Genomic DNA, 23,534 nt, shown 5'->3' on the forward strand with positions numbered 1-23,534 from the left:
CAACACGATGAGGAAACAACACTGCCTGAAATTTACGTCAACGCCCAGGGCAGGTAACCAGAACATTAACGGCCACAAGGCAGAAGACTCTACTGGTACACTTGAATTCAAACCACCAAATACAGTGAAACTCCACCGGAGGGTGACTAGAATTCTCCAACTTGAAAACCATGTTGTTGTTCGCGGGAATATCCCAACAGCCGGCAACGAATTCCCAGCGACACAATGTGTACAGTCTTGACTTGCTGGTAGGTTAAATCAGAGCTCAGCTTCCGTGTCCAGGTTCAGCGAGCCACGGACCTTGTAGCAATGGGAACAGCGCCACACTCTCTGACACCGCGTACAGACCGCCAGTGGGTCCGGGCCAAACTACGCCCCGCCGAGAATTCGTCACTGCTCCACGCCAACCGACCGACTCCCCAGAGCCAGTACGCCGACAACATTTAAAAATAACTCGTCAGTCAAAATCACACAAACTACACACAGTGTCATGAACACTTGGGCGGAGAACTAGACAATGCTAATGGCAGTGCCTGTACAATAACAGGGACGAATCACGAGTCGGCACACACAGCCAACGAATAAGCGATCACCGGCCAAATACACGTTGTCCAGTAAGACGACCGACCGACAACCAACCAAAGTCGTACCCACTCCAATCATGTGTGTCGGCAACCGTCCGGCGAGTCATGGCGCCTCGACTGGACTTGTGCCTCGTGCCAACTCAAACAGTGCCAGGTCCAAACCAACTGGTGGCACGTTCCAACTGACTGCCAGATACGAACTAACTCTGAAGACATGGCAGTCGGGAAGTAATAGCAGTCAGCAAAAATAGCCGGCCGAAGTGGCCGTGCGGTTAAAGGCGCTGCAGTCTGGAACCGCAAGACCGCTACGGTCGCAGGTTCGAATCCTGCCTCGGGCATGGATGTTTGTGATGTCCTTAGGTTAGTTAGGTTTAACTAGTTCTAAGTTCTAGGGGACTAATGACCTCAGCAGTTGAGTCCCATAGTGCTCAGAGCCATTTGAACCATTTTTGAATCAGCAAAAATAATACACCATGGCTTCTATCGATAAGCGCCGCTGCTGCCGCTCACGGGCAGGCAAGGCGGCAACTCAGTGACACCAGTAATTGAAATTAAGATAACGAGGTGGTAGTACAGTAAAAACAGGATGTCAAATGAGATATGGCACGAACTCGAGCCACGCACAGCTCACAGGATACTCATGAAATCTTTTAGGGCGTTAGAACTAAACATTTGCGCGTTTCTATCTTCTTCCTAGCACTTGTACACCGTCTATAGCCTTAACAACAACAAATGCGATATAACAAAGGGTAAGGGTAAAATCGGCAGTAACGGAACATCTCTAGAACTGTGGCTCTGACACCGATTTTAATAACGTACTTGTACTGGCTAAAGAAACAAACATTTATAGAAGAAAGGTCCGAGAAGCGGTTGAAATTTCTAAGAATCCATCTAATTTCAATAGAGAGGACGGCTATAGGCTTCCAGCATTGTGCCTCCCCGCCATCAAGGAAGTAAATACGCGGCCGCGATGTAAACAACGCGCTGTAAGTCACCTCGGAGGACAATATTTTGGGTAAACATTCCACCTTTCTTGCTCTGTCGGTTCGAGTCTAGCCACTGATGACGACCAACCAATAGCGGTAGCAGGCATTCCAGCTAATAACGCTTCTCCAGCATAAGTGTGGAATATAGCCTTTCTGTCCAATGACGATGACCGCCAATGGTATCCACAGGAGATGAGCTAACAACGCCCCTTCTACTGCATTAGGCTATGACATGGCCTAACAATGGTAACCATATGAATTTTAACCAATACAATCTCTATTCCAGCACGAACACCAGAAAACTCCCCCTTTATAAGTGGATGTGACACTCGTCTTTCTCCATCCAATCCAAAGCCCACAACCGCCTCCGACTCCTCAAACTCCTCTCTGGCCGGACATGGGGGTTGCACCCCTCTACCATCCTCCACACCTACAAATCCTTAACCAGTCCCATCATCTGTTATGCCAGTCCCGCCTGGATATCTGCTCCCCCCAAATTTTATAAGTCCCTCCAGATCCTTGAGCGTCATGCACTCCGCCTCGCCTTCCGTATATGCCTCCCGTCCCCCACGCGGATCCTCTATGACCTCATTCCTTTCCCCCATCTACTCCTATTCGTCGAACATATCCGCATCCTCTACACCTCCCGCTGCCTTGATCCCCCTCACCTCCTGGTTGCTCTCCTCCCATCCCCGCCCCCTGCCACGTCTTCACTGTTGTGTCGCCCCTACCCTCCATCTCCACACCCTTCATCTCCTTTCCCAAGGTGGCTTCCATCAACTCCCCCTCCCAGATGATGCCCTCTCTCCCTCCATTTATCCCTCCTATCTGACCCTCACTCCCCCTCCTTTCCTCTGTCGTTTTCCCGGGCTCCCCCTCCCCCCTTCCATCCTCTTTTTTCCCCACCTCCCCTCTCTCTGCCCCCTTTTCTCCACCGAGTCCTTTTGCATTTCCCTCCTCTGCCTCTTCTCATTCCCTCTCGCGTCTGCCCTGCCCCTCTCTTCCCTTGAGTCCTCTCCCTCCTTGGTTCCCCCCCCCTTTTCGTTTTTCCTCTCCTCCCTCCTTGTTTTTCCCCCTTCTCCAGGTCCCCCCCCCCCCCCACATCTGCCTTTGGCTCTGGAGTGTCATCTTTGTGCCGCCATTTTCGTGCAATGTTTTACAGTGAGTGTTCCGTGTTGTGTCTTTTGGGAAGTATTGCGAACGGCCATCATACTGTCGCTGGGTGTGATTTTTTATCTCTTGCGAACAGAAACCAGACTGTCGCCATGTTTCTTAATTCTGTGTCTACTGTGTTACTTGTCTGATTGCTGTGTATTTTATTAACATTGCCAACCCCTTTGCTTTCTGTTTTAACTTTCCGCATTTTTCCGCCATTTTACACTTTAAGTCACCGTTTTATCGCCTGTTTTTCTTGTTTCTTTTCTTCTTCCGTTTTTAAAAAAGTCTGTAGGCTGTAGAGCAGCGTACTAAGCTGCTGCCAGCCCGCCCTCTTCGGGGGGAATTGAAAATCAATAAAGAAAAAAAAATCGTCTTTAACAGTGTTCTAGCAGTAGTGGACACGAAAAGATCCTGAGGAAGATCCCAGTAGAGGTGTCGAAACGTCGAACTTTTTAGAAGAATCAGGACGCAGTCTAATAACCCAGAAGATTTTAACTTCAAATGCGATATAGCTTAATACTCATGGCCAATGATCTATTTTATACGCTACGGTACTACGGAGATACTGCCGGCCGATGTGACCGTGCGGTTAAAGGCACTGCAGTCTGGAACCGCAAGACCGCTACGGTCGCAGGTTCGAATCCTGCCTCGGGCATGGATGTTTGTGATGTCCTTAGGTTAGTTAGGTTTAACTAGTTCTAAGTTCTAGGGGACTAATGACCTCAGCAGTTGAGTCCCATAGTGCTCAGAGCCAATTACTACAGAGATATATCGACGGCTAGAACAGTACAATCAACAACGCATTTCTGCTGTAATGTTCAACAGTATTCATTCATTTCCTCTCAACACACATGAAAAATTCTGAACGGAATTGTCCCACCATAAAAGCTAAATAAATTTCGTTTACTATTAACTTTAAGTGAATTGACATTTATTGACCTTCAGCATCTAGTGAAAGGGGTATGCAAACACGCAGACCGTAAATCGCCGGGGACATGTTTCAAGAGTTCTCGCATTGACATGAAGATTACAATAATAATAATAATAATAAATGCGTGTCGCTCAACCGCCTGGTACAAACGTTTCTATTGGACGCCACTTTGGCGATTTGCGTGTCACTAACCTATCCCTGTTACCCAACCGGTGAAAGGGGACCAACAGTGTACATCTACATCTACATTTATACTCTGCAAGTCACCCAACGGTGTGTGGCGGAGCGCACTTTACGTGCCACTGTCATGAACTCCCTTTATGGTTCCAGTCACGTATGGTTCGCGGGAAGAACGGCTGCCGGAAAGCCTCCGTGAGCGCTCGAATCTCTCTAATTTTACATTCGTGATCTCCTCGGGACGTATAAGTAGGGAGAAGCAATATATTCGATACCTCATCCAGAAACGCACCCTCTCGAAACCTGGCGAGCAAGCTACACCGCGATGCAGAGCACCTCTGTCGCAGAGTCTGCCACTCGAGTCTGCTAAACATCTCCGTAACGCTATCACGGTTACCAAATAACCCTGTGACGAAACGCGCCACTCTTCTTTCGATCTTTTCTATCTCCTCCGTCAACCCGACCTGGTACGGATCCCACACTGATGAGCAATACTCAAGTATAGGTCGAACGACTGTTTTGTAAGCCACCTCCTTTGTTGGTGGACTACATTTTCTAAGCACTCTCCCAATGAATCTCAACCTGGTACCCGCCTTACCAACAATTACTTTTATATGATCATTCCACTTCAAATTGTTCCCCACGCATAATCCCAGATATTTTACAGAAGTGACTGCTACCAGTGTTTCCCGCTATCATATTATCATGCAGTAAAGGATCCTTCTTTCTATGTATTCGCAATACGTTACATTTTTCTATGTTAAGGGTCAGTTGCCACTCCCTGCACCAAGTGCCTATCCGCTGCAGATCTTCCTGCATTTCGCTACAATTTTCTAATGCTGCAACTTCTCTGTATACTACAGCATCATCCGCGAAAAGCCGCATGGAACTTACGACGCTATCTACTAGGTCATTTATATATATTGTGAAAAGCAATGGTCCCATAACACTCCCCTGTGGCACGCCAGAGGTTACTTGAACGTCTGTAGACGTCTTTCCTTTGAGAACAACATGCTGTGTTCTGTTTGGTAAAAGTTCTTCAATCCAGCCACACAGCTGGTCTGATATTCCGTAGGCTCTTACTTTGTTTATCAGGCGACAGTGCGGAACTGTATCGAACGCCTTCGGGAAGTCAAGGAAAATGGCACCTACCTGGGAGCCTGTATCTAATATTTTCTGGGTGTAACGTGGAATCCGAACCAAGTCCGTTGGTGACGAATTTTCCCAACATTGAGAGGTGAAGGTTAGACTAAGGACAGGCTGAAAATCTCCATGATCGGAGCGGGACTAGATTCTGCGACATCTCTGCGTCCAGGTATGCGCTTCATCGCAGGACTACCAAGCCCGAGAAATGGTTTTATGGCAAACAGTGCGAAAAATGGGGAGTTACAGGACTATAGGGCGTTCGTTCGAGGGTCTCCCATCGGGCTGACGTAACTACAGCGTTATGGCATTTGTGATGTGGGGAGATGCGTTATCATGAGGCAGCAGTACCCTTTGTCACACTACCCACAACGGAGGTTTTCTAGAGGTACGCTGCCCCATACACATTCTTCATTCTCTGACGGATGTCTACCGGTGTTTGGCCTTCGGCAGCCAAGAAAACAATAACGGCATGTTAGTCCTGTTTCGATGCCCTGATACTAACGTCGCCGTTGTTCACTTTTTCTGCTTCTAATGCACGCACGTCGAAAAGACACGAATGCCGCACTAATTCCTTGTCTGCATGTCGGCGTTCTTATACCCGCTCTAGAGTTGCGCGTCGTACACTGAAGCTCCAAAGAAACTGGTACAGGCATGCGTATTCAAATACAGAGGTATGTAAACTGGCAGAATACGGCGCTGGATCGGTACGCCTATATAAGAAAACGTCTGCCGTAGTTGTTATATCGGTTACTTCTGCTACAATGGCAGGTTCTTAAAATTTAAGTGAGTTTGAACGTGGTGTTACAATCAGCACACTAGCGATGGGACACAGCATCTCGGAGGTAGCGATGAAGGGGCATTTTCCCGTACGACCATTTCACGAGTGTACCGTGAATATCAGGAATCCGGTTAAACATCAAACCTCCGACATCGCTGCTGCCGGAAAAACATCCTACAAGAACGGGACCAACGATGACTGAAGAGAATCGTTCAACGTGACACAATTACAACCCTTCCCCAGACTGCTGCGGATTTCAATGCTGGCCCATAAACAAGTGTCGGCGTGCGAACCATTCAACGAAACGTCGTCGATAAGGGCGTTCAGAGCCGAAGGCTCACTCAAGTACGCTTGATGACTGCATGACACAAAGCTTCACGCCTCGCCTGGGACCGTCAGCACCAGTATTGGACTGTTAATGACTGGAAACATCTTGCCTAGTCGGACGAGTCTCGTTTCAAATTGTATTGAGCGGATGGACGTGTGCGGATATGGAGACAACCTCATGAATCCATGTACCCTGCATGTCAGCAGGGGACAGTTCAAGCTGGTGAACGCGCTGTAATGGTGTGAGGCGTGTGCACTTGGAGTGATGTGAGACCCCTGATATGTGTAGATACGACTCTGTCATGTACGTAAGCAACCTACTCTGACAGGTAACATGTACGTAAGCATGCTGTCTGATCACCTGCATCCGTTCATATCCATTGTTCATTTCGACGCACTTAGACAATTCCAGCAGGACAATGCGACACCCCAAAAAAATGTTCAAATGTGTGTGAAATCTTATGGGAATTAACTGCTAAGGTCATCAGTCCCTAAGCTTACATACTACTTAACCTAAAGTATCCTAAGGACACTCACCCATGACCGAGGGATGACTCGAACCTTCGCCGGGACCAGCCGCACAGCCCATGACTGCAGCGTCTTAAACCGCTCGGCTAATCCCGCGCGGCTGCGATACCCCACACGTCCAGAATTGCTACGGAGCGGGTCCAGGAACACTCTTCTGAGTCTAAACACTTCCGCTGGCCATAAGACTCCCCAGACATCAAAATTATTGAGCATATCTGACATGCCTTACATCGTGTTGTTCAGGAGAGATCTGCACCCCACCGTACTCTTACGTATTTATTGGCAGCCCTGCAGGATTCATGGTGTCATTTCCGTCCAGCACAACTTCAGACATTAGTGCAGTCCATGCCACGTTGTGTTGCGTCACTTCTGCGAGCTCGCGGGGGCCCTATGCGATATTAGGCTGGTGTACCAGTTTCTTTGGCTGTTCAGTGTATATACGCGGCAGCGACGTATAAGCTGTAGCAACAGCCACAACGGAAAGTTTTGACCGACGCTTATAGAATAGATACAGAGATTATTCTGAATTGTATCTTATAAAGGCATCTCAAACCTTTTGGGCGAGATTGAAGCAGTTGATAGTGGGTCCACAATGGAAGCTTAGGGACTGATGACCTTAGCAGTTAATTCCCATAAGATTTCACACACATTTGGTGCTCCCTGCCGCCGTTGGATAAGCAGCTGAGCAGCAAGTCGTATACTCCTAGCTCACTCATTTGTTACATAGTTTAATTCTTAATTTCTTTGCGTGTTTTTGGTACTTGCATTGTTTAATTCACAAATTTCGGGCGTATTATAGTATTTGAGAGTTGTAGCATCGCGTTTTAGTACCTGAATAGTGTAAATTCGCGTAGTCGTTTGTCTACTGTTTTTGTTTTGAACGGCCAGTGTCGGTTGGTCACAGTCAGTGTGCTCCCTGCCGCCGTTGGATAACCAGCTGAGCAGCAAGTCGTATACTCCTAGCTCACTCGTTTGTTACATAGTTTAATTCTTAATTTCTTTGCGTGTTTTTGGTACTTGCATTGTTTAATTCATAAATTTCGGGCGTATTATAGTATTTGAGAGTGTAGCATCGCGTTTTAGTACCTGAATAGTGTAATTTCGCTTAGTCTCCTTCCGCCGCCGAGCAGTGTCAGCAGTGCGCAAGTAGCAGCATTACTGCATTTACTAGGCAATCTTGTATTTTAATAACCGTTTAAATTTTGTCGATTTGTTTGCGCTCTCTGTAGATTAGTTCAGCCGTTCTTTGCAAAACAGTTTTTAGCATGGATAGGGACTGCAACTGCTGTGTTCGGATGCAGGCTGAGTTGGCATCCCTTCGCTCCCAGCTTCAGGCAGTGTTGGCTTCGGTCACACAGCTTGAGGCTGTTGCCAATGGGCATCACTGTGGGGGTCCGGATGGGGGTTTGTCGGGGACGGCCAGCTCGTCCCACGCATCCCCTGATCGGACTACGACTGTGGTTGCCCGGGATACTGCCCGCATTGAGGCTGATCCCTCACCTGTGGTAGAGTGGGAGATCGTTTCAAGGTGTGGCAGGGGGCGAAAGACATTCCGGAGGGCTGAACGGAAAGCCTCTCCAGTTTGTCTGACGAACCGGTTTCAGGCTCTGTCTCAGGCTGATACTGATCTTCGGCCTGACATGGCTGCTTGTCCTGTTCCAGAAGTTGCCCCTCAGTCTGCAAGATCCGGGCAGTTGCAGAGGGTGGGCTTACTGGTAGTTGGGAGCTCCAACGTCAGGCGCGTAATGGGGCCCCTTAGGGAAATGGCAGCAAGAGAGGGGAAGAAAACCAATGTCCATTCCGTGTGCATACCGGGGGGAGTCATTCCAGATGTGGAAAGGGTCCTTCCGGATGCCATGAAGGGTACAGGGTGCACCCATCTGCAGGTGGTCGCTCATGTCGGCACCAATGATGTGTGTCGCTATGGATCGGAGGAAATCCTCTCTGGCTTCCGGCGGCTATCTGATTTGGTGAAGACTGCCAGTCTCGCTAGCGGGATGAAAGCAGAGCTCACCATCTGCAGCATCGTCGACAGGACTGACTGCGGACCTTTGGTACAGAGCCGAGTGGAGGGTCTGAATCAGAGGCTGAGACGGTTCTGCGACCGTGTGGGCTGCAGATTCCTCGACTTGCGCCATAGGGTGGTGGGGTTTCGGGTTCCGCTGGATAGGTCAGGAGTCCACTACACGCAACAAGCGGCTACACGGGTAGCAGGGGTTGTGTGGCGTGGGCTGGGCGGTTTTTTAGGTTAGATGGCCTTGGGCAAGTACAGAAAGGGCAACAGCCTCAACGGGTGCAGGGAAAAGTCAGGACATGCGGGGACCAAGCAGCAATCGGTATTGTAATTGTCAACTGTCGAAGCTGCGTTGGCAAAGTACCGGAACTTCAAGCGCTGATAGAAAGCACCGAAGCTGAAATCGTTATAGGTACAGAAAGCTGGCTTAAGCCAGAGATAAATTCTGCCGAAATTTTTACAAAGGTACAGACGGTGTTTAGGAAGGATAGATTGCATGCAACCGGTGGTGGAGTGTTCGTCGCTGTTAGTAGTAGTTTATCCTGTAGTGAAGTAGAAGTGGATAGTTCCTGTGAATTATTATGGGTGGAGGTTACACTCAACAACCGAACTAGGTTAATAATTGGCTCCTTTTACCGACCTCCCGACTCAGCAGCATTAGTGGCAGAACAACTGAGAGAAAATTTGGAATACATTTCACATAAATTTTCTCAGCATGTTATAGTCTTAGGTGGAGATTTCAATTTACCAGATATAGACTGGGACACTCAGATGTTTAGGACGGGTGGTAGGGACAGAGCATCGAGTGACATTATACTGAGTGCACTATCCGAAAATTACCTCGAGCAATTAAACAGAGAACCGACTCGTGGAGATAACATCTTGGACCTACTGATAACAAACAGACCCGAACTTTTCGACTCTGTATGTATAGAACAGGGAATCAGTGATCATAAGGCCGTTGCAGCATCCCTGAATATGGAAGTTAATAGGAATATATAAAAAGGGAGGAAGGTTTATCTGTTTAGCAAGAGTAATAGAAGGCAGATTTCAGACTACCTAACAGATCAAAACGAAAATTTCTGTTCCGATACTGACAATGTTGAGTGTTTACGGAAAAAGTTCAAGGCAATCGTAAAATGCGTGTTAGACAGGTACGTGCCGAGTAAAACTGTGAGGGACGGGAAAAACCCACCGTGGTACAACAACAAAGTTAGGAAACTACAGCGAAAGCAAAGAGAGCTCCACTCCAAGTTTAAACGCAGCCAAAACCTCTCAGACAAACAGAAGCTAAACGATGTCAAAGTTAGCGTAAGGAGGGCTATGCGTGAAGCGTTCATTGAATTCGAAAGTAAAATTCTATGTACCGATATGACAGAAAATCCTAGGAAGTTCTGGTCTTACGTTAAATCAGTAAGTGGCTCGAAACAGCATATCCAGACACTACGGGATGATGATGGCATTGAAACAGAGGATGACACGCGTAAAGCTGAAATACTAAACACCTTTTTCCAACGCTGTTTCACAGAGGAAGACCGCACTGCAGTTCCTTCTCTAAATCCTCGCACAAACGAAAAAATGGCTGACATCGAAATAAGTGTCCAAGGAATAGAAAAGCAACTGGAATCACTCAACAGAGGAAAGTCCACTGGACCTGACGGGATACCAATTCGATTCTACACAGAGTACGCGAAAGAACTTGCCCCCCTTCTAACAGCCGTGTACCGCAAGTCTCTAGAGGAACGGAGGGTTCGAAATCATTGGAAAAGAGCACACGTAGTCCCAGTCTTCAAGAAGAGTCGTCGAGCAGATGCGCAAAACTATAGACCTATATCTCTGACGTCGATCTCTTGTAGAATTTTAGAACATGTTTTTTACTCGCGTATCATGTCATTTCTGGAAACCCAGAATCTACTATGTAGGAATCAACATGGATTCCGGAAACAGCGATCGTGTGAGACCCAACTCGCTTTATTTGTTCATGAGACCCAGAAAATATTAGATACAGGCTCCCAGGTAGATGCTATTTTTCTTGACTTCCGGAAGGCGTTCGATACAGTTCCGCACTGTCGCCTGATAAACAAAGTAAGAGCCTACGGAATATCAGACCAGCTGTGTGGCTGGATTGAAGAGTTTTTAGCAAACAGAACACAGCATGTTGTTATCAATGGAGAGACGTCTACAGACGTTAAAGTAACCTCTGGCGTGCCACAGGGAAGTGTTATGGGACCATTGCTTTTCACAATATATATAAATGACCTAGTAGATAGTGTCGGAAGTTCCATGCGGCTTTTCGCGGATGATGCTGTAGTATACAGAGAAGTTGCAGCATTAGAAAATTGTACCGAAATGCAGGAAGATCTGCAGCGGATAGGCACTTGGTGCAGGGAGTGGCAACTGACCCTTAACATAGACAAATGTAATGTATTGCGAATACATAGAAAGAAGGATCCTTTATTTTATGATTATATGGTAGCGGAACAAACACTGGTAGCAGTTACTTCTGTAAAATATCTGGGAGTATGCGTACGGAACGATTTGAAGTGGAATGCAAGAGAGGCGCTCTGCATCGCGGTGTAGCTTGCTGTCCAGGTTTCGAGCGGGTGCGTTTCTGGATGAAGTATCGAATATATTGCTTCCCCCTACTTATACCTCCCGAGGAGATCACGAATGTAAAATTAGAGAGATTAGAGCGCGCACGGAGGCTTTCAGACAGTCGTTTTTCCCGCGAACCGTACGCGACTGGAACAGGAAAGGGAGGTAATGACAGTGGCACGTAAAGTGCCCTCCGCCACACACCGTTGGGTGGCTTGCGGAGTATAAATGTAGATGTAGATAGATGTAGAATACATTCAGATAGGGAACCAAAGGCCACAGGCCCATATTTATTGTATTATGGGTATACAAAGCGTGCAGTGAATAATAACAACGTAGCTCGTATAATTATTCAAAATGACGACGACCAGTCTCAATCCATGCGTGGCAACGGCGCATGAAGGTCTGCCGCACGCTCTCTAACATCTCTGGTGTAAGTCGTACCAGGTGACAGGCAGCTTGGACCCTAGCAAGCAGATCTCTATCCTCCAAATAACTTCCGGGAATTCAGCCAGGTAACACTTTCAGCGACCGCCGATATTTCGGCGGGAGAACACCCCGCCATTTTCAAGGCAAACAGCAACGGACAGGCGACTTCCATCCAAATTTAAAACGGACTGAAGCAGGAAAGATAACACCCACACTGAACACTAGTGCCACCAAAGATGACCAAAGTCAGAGCAATCGATAGCGAGATACGAACTCGCAGGTGAGGTAGCACTGTCTCTGTCCCTCTGTTTTTTGAAAAGGGAGAGAGCTGGATTCCAAACAGAGTTTAAACAAAAACCTCCATCCCTGTTAACGAGGTTGGTCGCTAATATAATCTCAATTTCCTCCCTAATAACACTGTCCCAATAGCTGGACGTGCATGCCAATATCTCGGTGTTATTATATAACATGGGGTGACCAGTATCCAAGCAATGTTCGGCAATAGCTGATCTACTTGGCTGCTGTAATCGAGTGTGCCGTTTATGCTCAGTACATCGCTCCTCCAAGGTCCTGATAGTTTGACCAATATATGCCATGCTGTAGCTACAAGGACTGCGAATTACACCCGCCTTACGCAGACCAAGATCATCCTTAACAGAACCCAAAAGCTCTCTGATTTTAGATGGAGGGCGGAAAACACATTCCACATCGTATTTCCGTAAAATACGACCGATCTTGTTGGAAGTGTTTCCTACATAAGGCAAAAAGGCAGTAGACTTAGGTGTCGACTCAGAATTATCATCAATCACCCGATGTACAGTTGGTCGATAGCGCAACGCACGTTCAGTCTGTCTATCACTATAACTTCAAGATGGGACAGCTCAGCTGGCAAAGTCTCAGCGTCAGAAACGACATGTGCCCTGTGTACCAAGGTACGAAGTACCCCTTCACGCTTGGCCGGATGGTGACAACTATTAGCCTGTAAGTACAAGTCGGTGTGAGTACGTTTCGTGTAGACTGCATGTCAAAGTCTGCGATCCATTCCGGATGTTCTAATTTTCGTCCCTGCGATCCCATTTTTTTCATAAATTCATCAGTAGCGGGTTTTAAATCGATAAATAGTTCGAGGCAGGCCCTTAACTTCACCAGTGAACTTCGTAGTAATATATAAAGTCTCCATACTCTTCATTCAAATCCATCTAAAACTTTCGGAAATAACAGTAGAATAATGCGGGCACCTTCAGAAACTTTACTATTTGCACCATGAGATTCTACACGAGCTCCCGACCTCCAAATTTGGCACAAAGTGCTTCCTTATACACAGCACAATGAATCCCGTCTGTCTATCCTTGTAATTTTCTGCTCTTTCATTGTCAACTAAGTCTTCAAATTCTTCCTGCTCCGTATTACAATGTCATTTTATAGCAAACTTACAGTACCCGTCGATGGTGCGACAGCATAATACACACATAAGAAAAAGTTTTGCATCACTACAGTTCCCGGAACTCCTGAAGATAGTCGTTGACTGTGGATATAGTGTCACAGACACAGTCCCTTTGACTGTTCAGAGATGTCACTAAACCCGCCCAAACATGTAAACAGTCATGCATGATCAACGCCTATTACACGGAGGGGGTCCGACAACCGATCAGTTCCAGTCTTCCACCAGGAAGGAGGTACGCGGGTCGTGTTGTCTGTGGTTCAACCATGCCTAGACCGCTGTTCGTTCGCGTCCGCGTTGTTACTTTGTGACACGAAGGACTCTCAACAAGGGAAGTGTCCAGGCGCCTCGGAGTGAAACAAAGCGATGTTGTTCGGACATGGAGGAGATACAGGGAGACAGGAACTGTCGATGACATGTCTCGCTCAGGCCGCCCAATGGCTACTACTGCAGTCGATGACCGCTACCTACGGATTATGGCTCGGGAGAACCCCGACAGCAACGCCACCATGTTCAATAATGCTTTTCGTGCAGCCGCAGGACGTCGTGTTACGACTCTAACTGTGCGCAATGCGCTGCATGATGCGCAACTTTACTCCCGATGTCCTTGGAGAGGCCATCTTTGCAACCATGACACCATGCAGCGCGGTACAGATGGGCCCAACAACATGCCGAATGGACCGCTGAGGATTGGCATCAAGTTCTTTTCACCGATGAGTGTCGCATATTCCTTCAACCAGACAATCGCCGAAGACGTGTTTGGAGGCAACCCAGTCAGGCTGAACGCCTTAGACACACTGTCCAGCGAGTGCAGCAAGGTGGAGGTTACATGCTGTTTGGGGATGGCATTGTGTGAGGCCAACGTACGCCGCTGGTGGTCATGGAAGGCGCCGTAACGGCTGTACGATGCGTGAATGCCATCCTCCGACCGATAGTGCAACCATATCGGCAGCATATTGGCGAGGCATTCGTCTCCATGGACGACAATTCGCGTCCCCATCGTGCACATCTTACGAATGACTTCCTTCAGGATAACGACATCCCTCGGCTAGAGTGGCCAGCATGTTCTCCAGACATGAACCCTGTCGAAAATGCCTGGGAAAGATTGAAAAGGGTTGTTTATGGACGACGTGACCCACCAACCACTCTGACGGATCTACGCCGAATCGCCTTTGAGGAGTGGGACAATCGGGACCAACAGTGCCTTGATGAACTTGTGAATAGTATGCCACGGCAAATACAGGCATGCATCAATGCAAGAGGACGTGTTACTGGGTATTAGAGATACCGGTGTGTACAGCAATCTGGACCACCACCTCTGAAGGTCTCGCTGTATGGTAGTACAGCATGCAGTGTGTGGTTTTCATGCGCAATAAAAAGTTTTGAAATGATGTTTATGTTGGTCGATATTCCAATTTTCTGTAGAGGTTCCGGAACGCTCAGAACCTTGGTGATGCAAGACGTTTTTTGAGGTGTGTGTGTTTATTTTTATTCTAGGTACCTTGCAAAGTGTAAAGCAAAAATCTGAGGGAGTCTTAGAATTGTTCAAACATTTTTCGATGTCTACGTTTAACTGGCGAGAAATAACAATAAAAACCGAAACACAGTTAATTCGGAAACCGGTTATATTGAGTATTTTAACAATCAGATAATTATTTTAGCCCCCCATGAACCATGGACCTTGCCGTTGGTGGGGAGGCTTGCGTGCCTCAGCGATACAGATGGCCGTACCGTAGGTGCAACCACAACGGAGGGGTATCTGTTGAGAGGCCAGACAAACGTGTGGTTCCTGAAGAGGGGCAGCAGCCTTTTCAGTAGTTGCAGGGACAACAGTTCGGATGATTGACTGATCTGGCCGTGTAACATTAACCAAAACGGCCTTGCTGTGCTGGTACTGCGAACGGCTGAAAGCAAGGGGAAACTACAGCCGTAATTTTTTCCCGTGGGCATGCAGCTTTACTGTATGGTTAAATGATGATGGCGTCCTCTTGAGTAAAATATTCCGGAGGTAAAACAGTCCCCCATTCGGATCTCCGGGCGGTGACTACTCAGGAGGACGTTGTTATCAGGAGAAAGAAAACTGGCGTTCTACGGATCGGAGCGTGGAATGTCAGATCCCTTAATCGGGCAGGTAGGTTAGAAAATTTAAAAAGGGAAATGGATAGGTTAAAGTTAGATATAGTGGTAATTAGTGAAGTTCGGTGGCAGGAGGAACAAGACTTTTGGTCAGGTGAATAAAGGGTTATAAATACAAAATCAAATAGGGGTAATGCAGGAGTAGGTTTAATAATGAATAAAAAAAATAGGAGTGCGGGTAAGCTACTACAAACAGCATAGTGAACGCATTATTGTGGCCAAGATAGACACGAAGCCCACGCCTACTACAGTAGTACAAGTTTATATGCCAACTAGCTTTGCAGATGACGAAGAAATTTATGAAATGTATGAGGAGATAAAAGAAATTATTCAAATAGTGAAGGGAGACGAAAATTTAATAGTCATTGGTGACTGGAATTCAAGCATAGGAAAAGGGAGAGAAGGAAACATAGTAGGTGAATATGGATTGGGGATTAGAAATGAAAGAGGAAGCCGTCTGGTAGAATTTTGCGCAGAGCATAACTTAATCATAGCTAACACTTGGTTTAAGAATCATGAAAGAAGGTTGTATACATGGAAGAACCCTGGAGATACTAAAAGGTATCAGATAGATTATATAATGCTAAGACAGAGATTTAGGAACCAGGTTTTAAATTGTAAGACATTTCCAGGGGCAGATGTGGACTCTGACCACAATATATTGGTTATGAACTGTAGATTAAAATTGAAGAAACTGCAAAAAGGTGGGAATTTAAGGAGATGGGACCTGGATAAACTCAAAGAAACTGAGGTTGTACAGAGTTTCAGGGAGAGCATTAGGAACAACTGACAGGAGTGGGGGAAAGAAATACACTAGAAGAAGAATGGGTAACTTTGAGGGATAAAATAGTGAAGGCAGCAGAGGATCAAACAGGTAAAAAAACGAGAGTTAGCAGAAACCCTTGGGTAACAGAAGAAATATTGAATTTAATTGATGAAAGGAAAAAATATTAAAAGCAGGCAAAAAGGAATACAAACGTCTCAAAAATGAGATCGACAGGAAGTGCAAAATGGCTAAGCAGGGATGGCTAGAGGACAAATGTAACGATGTAGAGGCTTATCTCACTAGGGGTAAGATAGATACTGCATATAGGAAAATTAAAGAGACCTTTGGAGAAAAGAGAACGACTTTTATGAATATCAAGAGCTCATATGGAAACCCAGTTCTAAGCAAAGAAGGGAAAGCAGAAAGGTGGAAGGAGTATATAGAAGGTCTATACAAGTACTTGAGGACAATATTATGGAAATGGAAGAGGATGTAGATGAAGATGAAATGGGAGATATGATACTGCGTGAAGAGTTTGACAGAGCACTGAAAGACCTCAGTCGAAACAAGGCCCCCGGAGTAAACAACATTCCATTAGAACTAGTGACAGCCTTGGGAGAGCCAGTCCCGACAAAACTCTACCATCTGGTGAGCAAGATGTATGAAACAGGCGAAATACCCTCAGACTTCAAGAAGAATATTATAATTCCAATCCCAAAGAAAGCAGGTGTTGACAGATGTGAAAATTACCGAACTATCAGTTTAAAAAGTCACAGATGCAAAATACTAACGCGAATTCTTTACAGACGAATGGAAAAACTGATAGAAGCCGACCTCGGGGAAGATCAGTTTGGATTCCGTAGAAATGTTGGAACACGTGAGGCAATACTGACCCTACGACTTATCTTAGAAGAAAGATTAAGGAAAGGCAAACCTACGTTTCTAGCATTTGTAGACTTAGAGAAAGCTTTTGACAATGTTGATTGGAATACTCTCTTTCAAATTCTGAAGGTGGCAGGGGTAAAATACAGGGAGCGAAAGGTTATTTACAATTTGTACAGAAACCAGATGGCAGTAATAAGAGTCGAGGGGTATGAAAGGGAAGCAGTGGTTGGGAAGAGAGTGAGACAGGGTTGTAGCCTATCCCCGATGTTATTCAATCTGTATATTGAGCAAGCAATAAAAGAAACAAAAGAAAAGTTCGGAGTAGGAATTAAAATGCATGGAGAAGAAATAAAAACTTTGAGGTTCGTCGATGACATTGTAATTCTGTCAGAGACAGCAAAGGACTTGGAAGAGCAGTTGAATGGAATGGACAGTGTCTTGAAAGGAGGATATAAGATGAACATCAACAAAAGCAAAACGAGGATAATGGCATGTAGTCGAAATAAGGCGGGTGATGCTGAGGGAATTAAATTAGGAAAAGAGACACTTAAAGTAGTAAAGGAGTTTTGCTATATGGGGAGCAAAATAACTGATGATGGTCGAAGTAGAGAGGATATAAAATGTAGACTGGCAATGGCAAGGAAAGCGTTTCTGAAGAAGAAAAATTTGTTAACATCGAGTGTAGATGTGGGTGTCAGGAAGTCGTTTCTGAAAGTATTTGTATGGAGTGTGGCCATGTATGGAAGTGAAACTTGGGCGATAAATAGTTTAGACAAGAAGAGAATGGAAGCTTTCGAAATGTGGTTCTACAGAAGAATGCTGAAGATTAGATGGGTAGATCACATAACTAATGAGGAGGTATTGAATAGAATTGGGGAGAAGAGGAGCTTGTGGCACAACTTGACTAGAAGAAGGGATCGGTTGGTAGGACATGTTCTGAGACATCGAGGGATCATCAATTTAGTATTGGAGGGCAGCGTGGAGGGTAAAAATCGTAGAGGGAGACCAAGAGATGAATACACTAAGCAGATTCAGAAGGATGCAGGCTGCAGTAGGTACTGGGAGATGAAGAAGCTTGCACAGGATATAGTAGCATGGAGAGCTGCATCAAACCAGTCTCAGGACTGAAGACCACAACAACAACAACAACATTTATTTTAGATTAATCCATTTCACTCGCACCATTATTTATCCAAACCACGACCGGTTTCAAGATGTTTAAATCCCAACTTCTACTGTATGAAATTATTGTATTTGGCAACACACAACATTCGTTCAGGGCAGTCAGTGTAAGAATTTTGATCATTGCATGTTGGCAGAAACTGTCAGTGAACTGACTTAGTCAGCGATGATATAGAGAATCTGGACTTTTTAAATGTTGGCGAAGTTTTCAATAAGGATAACGGTACCTCTTAACTTTTATTGTACGATGCCTCTTATGGTGAGGACTGATGGATGTGGTAAATTGGATTAAAATGAAACTACTTTATGTGTGGTGTTTGTGAATCTGTGAAAGTTGTTGGTGATTTGACTGTATATTGTCATAAATAAAAACCCTGACCCCACCAAAAAATTAAAAAATAACAATCTACACATTGATCTTGCCGAGATTTTGGTGTTGTAGCTCTCGGGAGCACCCTGTGTGAGACACCTCTGTGCATATGACTCACGCCGGTGGGGTGTAGCTGCACGGTCTGGGCACCTTGCCACGGTTCACGCAACTCCCCCCACGTTGGTTCGAGTCCTCCTTCGGGCATGGGTGTGTGTGTTGTCCTTAGTAAGTTAGGTTAAGTAGATGACCTCAGGAGTTTGGTCCCATAGGAACTTACCACCACCACCACCACCACCATTACCCCCACCACTATCACCACCACCACCACCATGTGAGTTGCAGAGCTGTATTCTGAAGTGCAGCTGTGCCGGTTGCTTGTGTGCCTTGACTGCAGTCCAGGTTTCCCTGTATCGCTACTGATACCGCAAGTTCACTCACACTTACACCGTTGGTGCCTGCACCGTGCCACGCTTCGAGACCTCAGTAGCGGTTAGCATTCCTGCCATGCGGCTGTCTGGCGCTAGGCAGTTTCCGACAACATGAAAGGACTGGAAGTCTCGCACTGACTGGTCCGACCGCATGTTATTTGTTACCAAATACAATAGTTTCATACACCTGAAGATAGGATTCTAAAATCTCGACACCGGTCGTGGTTTGGATAAGTATGAGTTCAACTGAAGCGGATCCCTCTAAATCAATTATCATACCTCTCACAACGAGGGGTCCCCAGCAGTGTGATCAACTGAAACTACCTGTACAGTTATGTCTATTAAGATTTGCTAGTACCTGATGATAAAAGATTTTCCTAATTTATGTGACACTCAATAGTGTCAAAAGAAACTGCATCAGATAGACTTGTTGTATGGTGTAATGGAGTGATGTGATGGGCAGGATAGTAGTTTCATGTGTAGGAGATTGAGAGTCCACATCTTGCCAGGTGCATGAAGTTTTCTTGATTTTTAAATCTTTATCGAAATGAACTGGATCATCATTTTTATTCAGTTTATTTCTTTTAACCTAAATTTTTGTTTCCGTTTCTTTGTCATATCATTATAATTGTAATATTAACTTCTTCATTTAGTCTCATTTTTCTTCCTATCATTCTTTTTCCACTTGAAATATCTTTTCATTTGTTTTAATTAATTTTATGTATTAATTTCGATTTAATTTCTTGTCTTTTATCACCCTGTGTTTTTGTCCACATTATTGTGTTCATTATATCTATTTCTCATTTTGTTTCAGTTTCGTTATACTTATAATTTTATTTAAATCACCATCTGTGTTATTTTTTCTATAGTGCAATAGGCATTTAGGTAGTGTTTTAAATTTTGTATGAGAAATACAATGCAAAAAAATTCCATATCTGATAATGAAAAGTACATTTCTCACACCACTGTACAGTCAGTATAAATATATTACTTGGTCTTTTGTTTTTTAACTGATAGATCAGAATTTTCAAATAATTGAATATTGTAATAGATAAATATAATTAAGTTCATATCCACAATAATTCCAATTGGAAAAAGAATGATATAAAGAAAAAATGAATCAAATGAAACAAGTTGATAATGCAAAAAATAATATGACAAAGGAATAATGCAAAAAATTATATTTAAACCAATTAATTGAGTAAAAACAATGATCAAAGTCATTTCAATAAAGATTCAAAATAAAAAAGCATATTGTACCTAACAAGACTCGAACCCACATTCTCTTGCATGTGGAGCTATTATGCAATCCATCACACAACAAGACCATGTAATTCAGCTTTTTTTAACGTTATTGAGCATAACACAAAATTCTGAAATTTTTTCATCATTTACTCACAACCAAGGGTCCAACTGGGTGAATGGTAGCAGGGTGTGATACTTGGGATCTTAACCTACATCACAGTATATTTGGTTTCAAAAAGTCGATCCCACTGCTGGGGACCTCTCGTCAGTTGAAGATGTCCTACATACGAAATCTTGCCCTTTAAGAGTCATGTTAAACTGCAAACGAAAATATCCAGTCGAAGCGAAAATTGTTTGTTCCATCGATGCCTGCCATCACAATTTTCTGTTGTTGCAGGGTGAGTTCCGGGCTGATGAGCCCTGCGGCGTGGGTGGGCGTGGCCGTCTTCTTGGGCGTGCTGCTATTGGGCAGCTCCGTGCTGGTGGTGGTCGCCATCTGTCGACGGAGGCGCCTCTACAGGCCAATCGCCAAAGCCTCGCAGCCTGCCAGTGAGTAATCACACATGTCCTGACCCTGCCCATCTGCAGGATGATTCAGCAGGAGTGTCACATAATTTGTGAGGTGATTCTACATGTGAAAATAAACCAAAAAATTCCTATGAAGATGTGTCGGATTTTCGATAATTGTAGGACTGGAGCGGGTTCAAGACTACACACATCCATGAATGATTATGTGGACAAGGGTGAATATTACTTACCGAAATGTTGCGTAGGCACTGTGGTGGACAGAATAATGGTGTGGCAGATGACTCATTCATCCTACAAGAGGTGTTCAAAAAGTCCCTCACTCACCTTAATGCACTCAGCAATGCCTCAGAGGGTGTGTTGTGCTGCACACCGAACACCATATCGGCAGGCTTCAATGTGGGCAACAAGTTCTTCACATGTATCCACCCTTGTAGCATATATTTGTATTATTGTTTTTATTTGCTATTTTATTTGAGTCCAACAGAATGTTGGACACGAATACAGCACAGCATTATACTGTTTAAGAGGGGGGAAAGTCTACATAGAATGTCTACATAAGGAAAAATAACAAAAAAGTCTATGTACTATCATCTGGCAATCTGGTTCACAGATACTGTTCATCCGAAATCCAGACTACTGGTCCATAGCACTACTATGCACTACTCTGTTATACAGCACTACACTACATTACACTATACTACTGTGCTTGGTATCAGAACCAAGCTGGATTTCTCATTTGTCGAGATGGTTAGTCTGTGGCACAGTGAGACACAACTCAGGATTCACACATGCTGCACTTCTGTGGCACCCAAAGTGTGGAGATTGGGAGATGGCTGCCACGGTCTCAGGAAATTCTTCCTGGTCCTCCCCGAGGCCCATCTCCACACTGCTCCAGGAAGGTTGACGTAGCTGTGCTGTGGCGCGTACCGTTATCATGATGTACGGCCTCTTCTTGCTTGCATCTCAGCCATGTAGGCTTGCAGTTCATAGGTTGATATTTTAGCTGTCAGCGTGCTCAGCTTACTCCACAGTTCCTCATATTATATTACAGACTTTTGCATTTCCAAATGCGTTCCTGTCCTGGTCTGTAACATGTCGTATAACAGACACCAGACAATGTGATCCAGGGTGCCGATTCGTCCACATTCACAAGTGTCTGTGATGCACTGTTGTATTCTTAGTAAGGAGCTGGGAAATCGGCCATGTCCTGACAGGTGGTGTGTAGCTCGCTTGGTCAGTAGGAAGTATGTCATTCTTGTTCTTTCTTTTATGCTAGAAAGCATGTGGTGGGGTCTCCTCGCTGTTTCTGCCCTGTCCCAGATTTCTTGCCCTTCTGTATCAATGCTTGCCTTTATTTCCTAATTCAATACGGTTCTTGTGCCCATTGTCTCCCTTATTGTATCATATTTGCGCTTTTTGAGCCAGTATTGAGCACCTCTCTTCCTTATTGCTGGATCTAGCGGCTGCAATCCTAACACCACCAGCAGTGTCTCAGTTGGTGTTGAGTATACAGCCGCGTGCTCGCTATAGAGCCCCTGCTGTTCTACGAGCCCAAACGCTCGACCCTTGGCCCACAGTAGCGAGTAAGACTCCATTGTTGCGTGTTCTTATTGCACCTCGTGGCAGCTGAAAACCTCTTTGGTCAGTTGCTGCTATTTTATTTAGGATTTTAATGCCTCTCTGGCAGACGATTTCTACATGTGCGTGAACGTTTTGTTTTTCGTCGATGTTCATTCCAAGATACCTATATACGGCCTTTCTTTTCACAGGTTGCTCATTTATTCTGATTGTGGGATTTCTCGTTCTCGATTATCTATCTTTTGGTAACATATAAATTCTTTTGTGCACTGCTATCATTAGTTTGTTTTTTATGCAGCAGTAACTTAATCTTCGAACGAGTGCCCTGCTGTTTTCCTCTAACTTAGTCCTGGCATTAGCAGATACTATAATTAGCGGATCGTCAGCATGGGTGATGCATTCTCTAGTGCTTGTTAATCCCCCTTTAATCAGTCCCGTAAACAGAAGTCTAATGGGGTTGGGTCGGATGATCTTTCAGGCCAGTTAGACAGTCAGTCGTGGACAATCGAGCGCTGAGGAAATATGTTTTCAGATACTGATATACTTGTCTGTTACAGTTAATTGGTGATCCATCGTGTTGCATGTACATTTGCCGTCATTGCTCAAATATCACATCTTCCAAAAGTCCTGGTAGCTCTTCTATCAGGAAATGTGTGTATGCTGCGGCTGTCATGCTATTTGGCAGGAACACAGACGCTACCACCAGGTCATCAGTCATACCACACCAGACGTCCACTGAGAACCTGACTTGGAAAGTTGTTCCTCTGGTGTTAATAAAAATGGCTCAGAGCACTATCGGTTGAACATCTGAGGTCGATAGTCCCCTAGAACTTAGAACTACTTAAACCTGACTAACCTTAGGACATCATACACGTCCACGCCCAAGGCAGGATTGGAACCTGCGACCGTAGCGGTCGCACGATTCCAGACTGAAGCGCCTAGAACCTCTCGGCCACACTGGCTGGCTCTCTGGTGTCATGTAGGTACTCCATCACCCATGCATGAGAACTGCAGTTGTTCATGGTACGACCACGTGTAAATGTAGCCTCATCTACACTCCTGGAAATGGAAAAAAGAACACATTGACACCGGTGTGTCAGACCCACCATACTTGCTCCGGACACTGCGAGAGGGCTGTACAAACAATGATCACACGCACGGCACAGCGGACACACCAGGAACCGCGGTGTTGGCCGTCGAATGGCGCTAGCTGCGCAGCATTTGTGCACCGCCGCCGTCAGTGTCAGCCAGTTTGCCGTGGCATACGGAGCTCCATCGCAGTCTTTAACACTGGTAGCATGCCGCGACAGCGTGGACGTGAA

General features: G+C 45.5%; 1 protein-coding gene across 1 annotated transcript in view; it reads left to right on the forward strand.

The window, feature by feature from the left end:
- Nucleotides 1–23,534, forward strand: part of LOC124550706 (fibrillin-1) — a 131,965-nt gene that overhangs the window by 91,354 nt on the left and 17,077 nt on the right. The window contains exon 4 of the mRNA XM_047125428.1: nucleotides 20,504–20,655. Within this exon, the coding sequence (XP_046981384.1) occupies nucleotides 20,504–20,655 (152 nt within the window). The remainder of the gene's footprint in view (nucleotides 1–20,503; nucleotides 20,656–23,534) is intronic.

The sequence above is a fragment of the Schistocerca americana genome, chromosome 9 (genome assembly GCF_021461395.2).
Source record: "Schistocerca americana isolate TAMUIC-IGC-003095 chromosome 9, iqSchAmer2.1, whole genome shotgun sequence".
In the NCBI taxonomy this organism is placed as follows: Eukaryota; Metazoa; Arthropoda; class Insecta; order Orthoptera; family Acrididae; genus Schistocerca; species Schistocerca americana.